This window comes from Dendrobates tinctorius, unplaced genomic scaffold (assembly GCF_039654945.1).
Source record: "Dendrobates tinctorius isolate UK_male_01 unplaced genomic scaffold, ASM3965494v1 ptg000048l, whole genome shotgun sequence".
NCBI lineage: Eukaryota > Metazoa > Chordata > Amphibia > Anura > Dendrobatidae > Dendrobates > Dendrobates tinctorius.
The window spans coordinates 639523-648580 of record NW_027361716.1 but is presented as its reverse complement, the minus strand read 5'-3'; the positions used below and the strand labels follow the sequence as shown (position 1 = coordinate 648580).

Genomic DNA, 9058 nt, shown 5'->3' with positions numbered 1-9058 from the left:
CCAGCGACACTGACATTAACCCGTCCCTTGCTCTAGACCACCATAGATGCCAACATTAACCCTCTGTCCGACCGAGGCTACCAGAGATACCGACATTAACCCCTTCACTGCCCTGTTCTATGCAGTAATACTGTTTTGGTGCCACCACCCCAATCCAGAAGGTCTCTCACTAAAAGAGTGGTGCAGACGGTGACAATCAGTGCCGTACCGACAGATCCCCGGGGTCCTGAGTGCAGAGCGCAGCGATCCCCGCGGCTCCTGTCACCGGCTCCACCTGAGCCATAACAGGTGCGCATCCACCACCAATAGTCGGAACCGTGCAGGGCGGGGTTTACATAAATAAAGGCGTGGCTGGCCGTGTGGGCGGAGCGCCCGCATTCTCTGCTCCCCGCACACTGGTTCTCCGTGCCGTACGGGGCGTGGTTAAGGCGTGCGGGGGCGTGCCTACAAGCAGGGGGCGTGCTGCTCTCCCCCTCCCGGTCTCAGACATGTGTGAGCAGGCAGCCCGGTACTGCAGGACCAGCGTCCACAAGCTCCTGCGGCAGCAGCAGTCTCAGCTCCGGGGACTGGACGGTCTGCTGCGTTGGATCGTCACCAAGATGAGCGACAAGAGTGAGCGAGAGCTGCGGGGAGAGGAGGCGCTGACACTGGGGCAGAACATGCCTGACCCGGGGAGCAGGAGGGGCATCTCTGTCATCCTGGATGTGAGTATCGCGATACACCTGTCTGTTCTGTACTCTGCGCTATACGGGCGCACGGCTCTGTCACGCAGGGGTTAAGTCTGGGCTCCTGGCGCTGCTCTGCCCATACAGGGGCATCAGAGTCCTCCAGTGCGGGACCCCAGAGAGACAGAGCAGAGCCCCCCCCATGTGAGGACAGTGGGACCACTCCGGGGGTCCTCCCCTACAGAGACAGTGTATATATATATATATATGTGCAGACCCCATCACTGAGAAGCAAAAGAAGAAGAAATATGCAGCACTCACCAATGTAGCTGAAAAACTGTCTTTATTTCACATAATTTCCATCAAATGTGTGGACATGCAGGACGTGGAGGAATGCTAGGGGAGGCCGTTTCGTGATTACTCGCTTCTACGGATCCCCTCACCTGGACCCGTAGAAGCGAGAAATCGCGAAACGGCCGTTGTCCGGCACCTCCCTCCCCTAGCATTCCTCCACGTCCTGCATGTCCACACATTTGATGGAAATTATGTGAAATAAAGACTCACAGTTTTTCAGCTACATTGGTGAGTGCTGCATATTTCTTCTTTTTTTGCTTCACATTGAAATATTCATGTTTTTTCATGCAAGCACCTCCATCTTTTGTCTGAATCATATGCCGCAATACTTCAGATAAATAGCTCCGTCTGGTAATGTGGTGATTTGTGTGCCCTAGTATGCCGTTCATCTGTTTGCTCTTTGCTGGGATCAGACCCCATCACTGAGCCTGACAGCCCCCCACGGTGGGGTCTCATTGTACCTGCAGCCATAAATCTAGTCCATGGATGTGATCGCCGCGCGGATCAGAACTGCTTCTGTGTCCCAGGTGCTGTTTTCATGCAGTTTTTGCAGCCAAAGTTGATGGAGTGAGAACAGAGCAGGAGCGTCACCCCCATAATCCCCCTTATAACCCACTGCTGCCCCTTTTATTCCAGAGTGCAGGGAGAGCGATGGCCGACATCTCGGGGTAAGTTAAGGTGAGAGGAGCGCAGTCACCACCCCCTGCATTGTCATCTGTGTCCTTTTTCTGCGACAAATCTGTAGAAACGCAAAAAATGGTATTCCAAATTCCCCGCCCTGGTCAGTTTCCACTGCAGGCGTTCCCTGTGAGGCTGTGTTCACACACAGCGTTTTTTTAGCGGTTTTTACCGCGGTTTTCACTATAAAACCGCTAAAAATAAGCTGCACAGTCATTTCTATACATTTTGCACTTTTTGTGCACATTGATGCGTTTTTTTACCGCGAAAAAACCGCATCGCGGTAAAAAACGCAGCATGCTCATTAATTTTGCGGATTTTTCCGCGGTTTTGGCTTCTCCCATGCGTTTAGAAACCGCTGCGGTAAAAAACGCGCAAAAACCGCCACGGAAAAATAGGTGCGGTTTCTGGGAAGGGATTCAGGTTTTTGTGCAGAAATTTTCTGCAACGTGTGCACTGAGCCTAAGCATTGCCAAATGTTGTCAACTTTTGCTGCTACCCACAAATCTCCTGCGTATGCACCCCAAGTGAGCAACTTCTGGTTGCTGGCCAGTAGCTTCTCAATTGCCAAACCAAATCGTGCTGCCATTGGGCAGAGTTTTGGTCGCGCGCGACCAGCAGTAACGCATGGACCCAACCTAAATCCCCCCCCCCCCAGGAGGCGGAGGAAATTCTGACCACCCGGGAGACTTTCTTGTATGTGGTGGAAGCTTTGTACTATGTATGGGTTAAAGGCTCCTTGAGATTTGGTCATCCATAAAGATCTCAGCTGCTGATTTTCTAGGTGTCGTCCATCTTCCGCTCCATATATGCAGCTATTTCTTTACAAGCGAGCCGTGAGGTTGACTAAATATAGACCGGCAGTACGGTGACTTCGCAGTATATTTGTCATATAGCTTCATAATTATGTCACCATGGAAATGAAAGACTCGGATGGTTGGAAGATCTGTCACCGGGCTCTCCCCGCAGACACTGTGCTTGTTAGTGAAGGATGGGGTCCAGGCAGAGCGGTGATGGTTCCGCACCGTCCGGATCTTCTGTCCTCCAGATCCGATCGTTACCCTGAGCCCAGACTTGAGATCTGGCAGATTGCTACGTACATTTTTCACTTTTATTCAGGTTTCTGCTCAGCCACGAAGTTGTCCTTCGCTCGCTCACATCTCAGCTGGACATGGTTGTGTTTGAGGCGAGCACGTTAGGAGATGGCTCCGAGTCCTCCAGGGCCACCAGCATCCAATCTCAAGGCTTTCCTTTTCATCAGTTTTCCTTTTTGGTGACTATATGGGCGCTTACATCGGGAAATGGTTTTTATTTTTAAAGATGGTGATTTTTTTTTTTCTCCGTTCTACTTAAAAATTTCACTTTGCTGATTGACATTGAGCAGCTTATCCTACAGGATAAGAATGAGCCGGCATCTTCCAATCTTACGACTGACAGCTCTCCTAACCCACCTTGGCTCGGTCCACCATGCAGATGCTCTCAGTATGAAGAGGAGGGGGTCCCATGTTCTCAGTATGAAGAGGAGGGGGTCCCATGTTCTCAGTATGAAGAGGAGGGGGTCCCATGTTCTCAGTATGAAGAAGGGGGGGTCCCATGTTCTCAGTATGAAGAAGGGGGGGTCCCATGTTCTCAGTATGAAGAAGGGGGGGGTCCCATGTTCTCAGTATGAAGAAGGGGGGGGTCCCATGTTCTCAGTATGAAGAAGGGGGGGGTCCCATGTTCTCAGTATGAAGAAGGGGGGGGTCCCATGTTCTCAGTATGAAGAAGGGGGGGTCCCATGTTCTCAGTATGAAGAAGGGGGGGGTCCCATGTTCTCAGTATGAAGAAGGGGGGGGTCCCATGTTCTCAGTATGAAGAAGGGGGGGGTCCCATGTTCTCAGTATGAAGAAGGGGGGGTCCCATGTTCTCAGTATGAAGAAGGGGGGGGTCCCATGTTCTCAGTATGAAGAAGGGGGGGGTCCCATGTTCTCAGTATGAAGAAGGGGGGGTCCCATGTTCTCAGTATGAAGAAGGGGGGGGTCCCATGTTCTCAGTATGAAGAAGGGGGGGTCCCATGTTCTCTGTATGAAGAGGTGGGGGGGGAGTCCCGTGTTCTCTGTATGAAGAGGTGGGGGGGGGGAGTCCCGTGTTCTCTGTATGAAGAGGTGGGGGGGGAGTCCCGTGTTCTCTGTATGAAGAGGTGGGGGGGGGAGTCCCGTGTTCTCTGTATGAAGAGGTGGGGGGGGGAGTCCCGTGTTCTCTGTATGAAGAGGTGGGGGGGGGGAGTCCCGTGTTCTCTGTATGAAGAGGTGGGGGGGGGAGTCCCGTGTTCTCTGTATGAAGAGGTGGGGGGGGGAGTCCCGTGTTCTCTGTATGAAGAGGTGGGGGGGGGAGTCCCGTGTTCTCTGTATGAAGAGGTGGGGGGGGGAGTCCCGTGTTCTCTGTATGAAGAGGTGGGGGGGGGGGAGTCCCGTGTTCTCTGTATGAAGAGGTGGGGGGGGGAGTCCCGTGTTCTCTGTATGAAGAGGTGGGGGGGGGGAGTCCCGTGTTCTCTGTATGAAGAGGTGGGGGGGGAGTCCCGTGTTCTCTGTATGAAGAGGTGGGGGGGGAGTCCCGTGTTCTCTGTATGAAGAGGTGGGGGGGGAGTCCCGTGTTCTCTGTATGAAGAGGTGGGGGGGGGAGTCCCGTGTTCTCGGTATGAAGAGCATCTCTGGCAGTGCTCTCATTTCTCAAGATGAAACTGTTGGGAGTCATACTATCGTTCCTTGCTCTCCCCCAACATCTGCCTTCAGGGGAGACTTATGAAGCCCAGATGCACAGTAGTTTTTCCTCCGACCCCGTTACAATGGCTGGATGCAGCCGATATCCATGGAATATGTGTGGGCAGCTATACATTGTCAGTAGATTCGTTCAGTTCCGTGGCAAACATCCAGGTGGAAGAGAGGATGATCTTGACAGACGTGTCTCCTTCAGCCCCTGTGTGAGAACCCTGCAGGAGTTCTGGAATGGTCCTTCACTCCCTGGTGCTGATAACCTTTGGAAGTTGACAAGCCGACTTAGGCTGGGGACGGGTCACACTTATGTCGGTGACTTCTTTGCCAGTCTTATGTTTTCTACCAAAAAAGCAAGTGCTGCGTTATAGAATGCTGGCCAACCTAATGGAAACCTGAAATTAATGAGGTTGTCCGGTGTCATTGTTTGTCATATGACAGAGCTGTGTCCTAGAGTGGACAGACAAACGCTAGTGTGAACATGGCCATGTTACCAGGTTCCAGTTTAACCTCTCCTCTCCCAGTTTCCCACCCTCAGGGTCCCATACACCGTCTACGCCGTTGCTTTATGGAAGGTGCAGCGCTGAATGTGCTCTCCAGACCCCGCTGCTACCTTTGGTCGTCTTAGACATAGCAAATAAATAGGTTCAAATCCCTAGTTTCTCCAAGAAAACACAGGAGCCATCTGCCTAACCGGCCCTGTGTAATGTTAGAGTGAAAACGAGGTATAAAAATTCTTTGTAATCCCCCCTCGTTTGCTACGCTAATGAGGGCTTTGACTAATCGACTAGTCCCAGCTTCAGAGGTGCACGCTGCGCCTGACCGGAAGCCATCTCCTAAGCTTATGACGGAGCGCGATCTGCTGACAGATTATTATATTCTCATTCTCAGGATTAGGCCGGGGTCAGACTTGTGAGAAACTCGCACGGGGCTCGCACGTCAATACCCGACACTGCCACCGGCACTCGGATCGGAGCGCTAAGTTGCATGTATTTCTACACAGCTGCACGCTCCGGTCCGAGTGCCGGCGGCAGTGCCGGGTACTGAGGTGCGAGACTCGTGCGAATTTCTCACAAGTCTGACCCCAGCCTTACTAATGAGATGGGGATATTATCGGGTTAATATTGTGTAATTTGTCATATGGCGGTGTTGGATATAGCTTGGTTAGTATCTTGGAGTTACTACTTCCTGTTTCCATATTTTAGAATATCTGGGCGTTTTATCGTTTCTTGCCCGTCTTAGCTTTGGAGTGATGTATTCAGCCCCTCTCAGTGTACCCCACAATGGGGATGTGTGCATCGCTCCGCTTTCTTGAAATGATCATTTTTCAGAGTTATGTACTGTACGTGAAGTGTTTAGGGAACCTGTCACGTTTAACAAAAAAAAAAAAATCACTATTAACCTGCAGATATAGTGTTAATCCACAGGTTAAAGGCGTTCTGAACCTGCCTGGCACTTGCTACCGGAAGGAAATAAACCCTCCTGTCACTTGACCAAGATTTGCTTTGTGCCGCTGCTACATCGCAGGGCAATACAAGTGAGGGGGCAGCATTATTTTCTCATGCCGATTCAGTATGGGAAAACAATAGCGGCATGCTGCAAGTGTCTCCGATATTTGGATCATGCGCACCCATACGAGTCTGTGGGTGCGTGTGTAACATCGGACTGCACTCAGGTGTCATCCAAGGGCAGTCCGACAGCCGCAGACTCAGACAATGGAGAAGATTGAGAAATGAAGTTCTCCATCTTCTCCTCAGTTGTGATACGATACATGCGAGAGAATCTGATCACACTCCGGTTAGAATAATCGGCCATCGGGACTCTCACATGAGAATGGACGCCAGTGTAAGCGAGCCCTAATAATCATTGTATTCATGGGACCCAATAAAAGGTAACGTTACTAGGAAGTCTCGGGGTGCATTAGCTTTTTCGCTCCTGGGATTTGTCAAGCTCAGCTTGAGAGTGTTTGTGGACACCAAGATCCGAGCCCCATTACTCTAGGATTGATAAAACCGCCATACTGTGTCAGGTCATAGATATAGATGAATAATTCCCAGATCTGAGGCCGGTTTGGCAGAGAATTCCATATAGTTGGACCTTCTTTGTCAACAGGTTTCACTGTTACTCGCAGACAGTGAGTGGGGCTCATTATCCTCGGCAGAGTGATGCTAATGATGCGCTCGCCTGTCATGGGCGTTGTGAGATGCTGCTGCGGTAAATTGTACCGTCACATTATGCATCACTTTAAAAGCTTTAAGGAAACACCAGTTCTGTGTAGGACGGGCACAGTCGCCCACTGCAGTAATTACCGTGGGAAACAGTTCAGCTCATCAGGTATGTTATTATTTTAACCGTGTTTTCTGCAGTGCACAATTATGGACTTCAGCTCGAAACGCAAGGAGCATCTTACTTTCTATACAAAATGATGCGTCACAGCACCTTGAGGCTTTTTTTTTCTAGATCTTTCCAGATTTGGAATATGTAAGTGTACACCCGCAGGCAACTTTGATTTCAAGCACCTTCACGTGCAGCGTTTTTTTTTTGTGGCTATTTTTTCAGGTTTTTTTTTTGGGGGGGGGGATGAAATCAACAGCTGAATATGAACCTCAAGGTATGATTTTTTTAAAATTTATTTTAGGTGATATTTTTTTTTTTTTCTCCCCAAACTTGTGTTTGTTTTTCAAAAATGCTGCATGCGCGAAGTACAGGTAATTCCATAGACGCAGGCATGTAAAAAGCACTATCCGGCAATGATTAGTTTACTGGGTGGAGGAAGTTGTGATATAATCAGAGTTCTTAGACACAGAAGGCAGCAGAGCTGTGAAAGCTAGTCCCGCCCACACCAGGCTTTTTATGTAGATTGCCTATTGACAGTGAGCTGCTTATCACAAGAGGGGCGGAGTCGGACTATGAGCTCATGAGCTGTAGTACAGCTGGTGATAAAACCTTCATTGTAAGGAAACGCCACACAGCAACACCTCACTGATATCTGTGTTTCTACCTGTTTCCTGCTATCTTCAGATTACATAGCAAAAACCCCCTATAAATAAACCATTTCACATTCTGGCTACTTTTATTTTCCATGAAAAGTTGGTGACTGTTTGCAGCAGACTCCCAGTAATGACTGACGTTGGAGTAAAGGTGAGCCCTAGACCACCGATGGAGTGTTATTACATAATGTGGATTTATGTGGCAATGAATAATTTTAACCGTTTATGCCCCCCCCCCCCCGAAGTGCTCTGTCATCCAGCATCTGCAACCTACATTACAGTACCAGTGGCGACCGTGGCCATTAAACGGACACCAACTGGCCGTACACAAGCCAACGGACATGTGTTTAGGGGGAATTTGTCAGGAAGATCAACCTCCACCCTAACTGCTTATATTTGCTTGAAGGTCTTTTAAAAAGTAAATGTATAGACACCTTTTTTATCGTCTATCTGTTTCTGAACTGCTAAGTAATCCGAGTTTTCATTAATATGCAAATGAGAAGTTAAGTGCTCTTGGAGTTACATAGCACTTAAAGGGAACCTGTCACCAGTTTTGTGACATAGCAGTTAAAAATATCACCTTATTCAGCATCTGCGCTGCATTCCCTAAATCCTTATATAACCCCCTGATTCCCCTTGTATACTCCTGAAAAACCTTTTTTTAATTTCTCCCATGGTGTATGGTAATCTTCTCAGTCCAGTCCGATGGGCGTGGTTTCGGGCCTCTACATCACTCCCATCAGCTGTCGCTTGCCATCTTACTTCATTATTGACTCCTCTTGTAGCGTGCGACATCTTGCGCCTGCTCAGAAATATTGCGTTTCGCACCTGCGCGGTATGCTTTGCCCTACTGCAGGCAAAACCGAAAAACAGAAGTGTCATGCGCCGACCCATGTACTTTCGGCTCATGTACCGGAACTACATTTGCCAGTGCATGCTCACTTCCGTTTTTCAGCTTTACCCTCAGTTGGCCAAAGCATACTGCGCAGGTGCAAAACGCAATATTTCTTAGCAGGCGCAAGATGTCGCATGGCAAAGTGGAACGTTATCCATGTCAGGAGGACGGTGATGCCGAGGCCCAAAACCACACCCACTGGACTGAGAAGATTACCATACAGCGCGGGAGAAATTAAAAGGGGTTTTTGAGATTATGCAAGGGGAGTCGGGGGGGGGGGTTCTATAAGGATTTTAGGGAATGCAGTGCAGATGCTGAATAAGGTGATATTTTTAGCTGCTATGTCACAAAAGTGGCGACAGGTTCCCTTTAAATGGAATCTGTCAGCAGGGTTTTGCTATGTAATCTGAGGGCAGCATGAGGTAGGGGTTAAAACACTGAATTTAAGGATTTGTCACACACCAGGCTATTGTTTGCTTATAATGAAAGTCTCATCACTAGGACATTATAATTGCTGTGATTATCTGGCTCTACCCCCTAGTCCAACTCCGCCCCACCTGTGATAAGCAGCTCACTGCCTATAGACAGTGCACATACAGAGCCTCCTGTATCTGACGTGCGGTCACATGGGGGCCCTGTGTACTGACATCAGCAGATGTGACTGCTTTGTATGGAGGCATGGTGAATCGCACCTGCGAGTGTTCATTAGGGCTTATGGTGACTATA

At 49.5% G+C, this 9058-nt stretch overlaps 1 protein-coding gene across 1 annotated transcript in view; it reads left to right on the top strand.

The window, feature by feature from the left end:
* Positions 1-399: 399 nt before the first annotated feature.
* NECAB2 (N-terminal EF-hand calcium binding protein 2) overlaps positions 400-9058 on the top strand; it is a 355221-nt gene continuing 346562 nt past the window's right edge. Inside the window, exon 1 of the mRNA XM_073576269.1 lies at positions 400-704. Within this exon, the coding sequence (XP_073432370.1) occupies positions 489-704 (216 nt within the window). The 5' untranslated portion in view covers positions 400-488. The remainder of the gene's footprint in view (positions 705-9058) is intronic.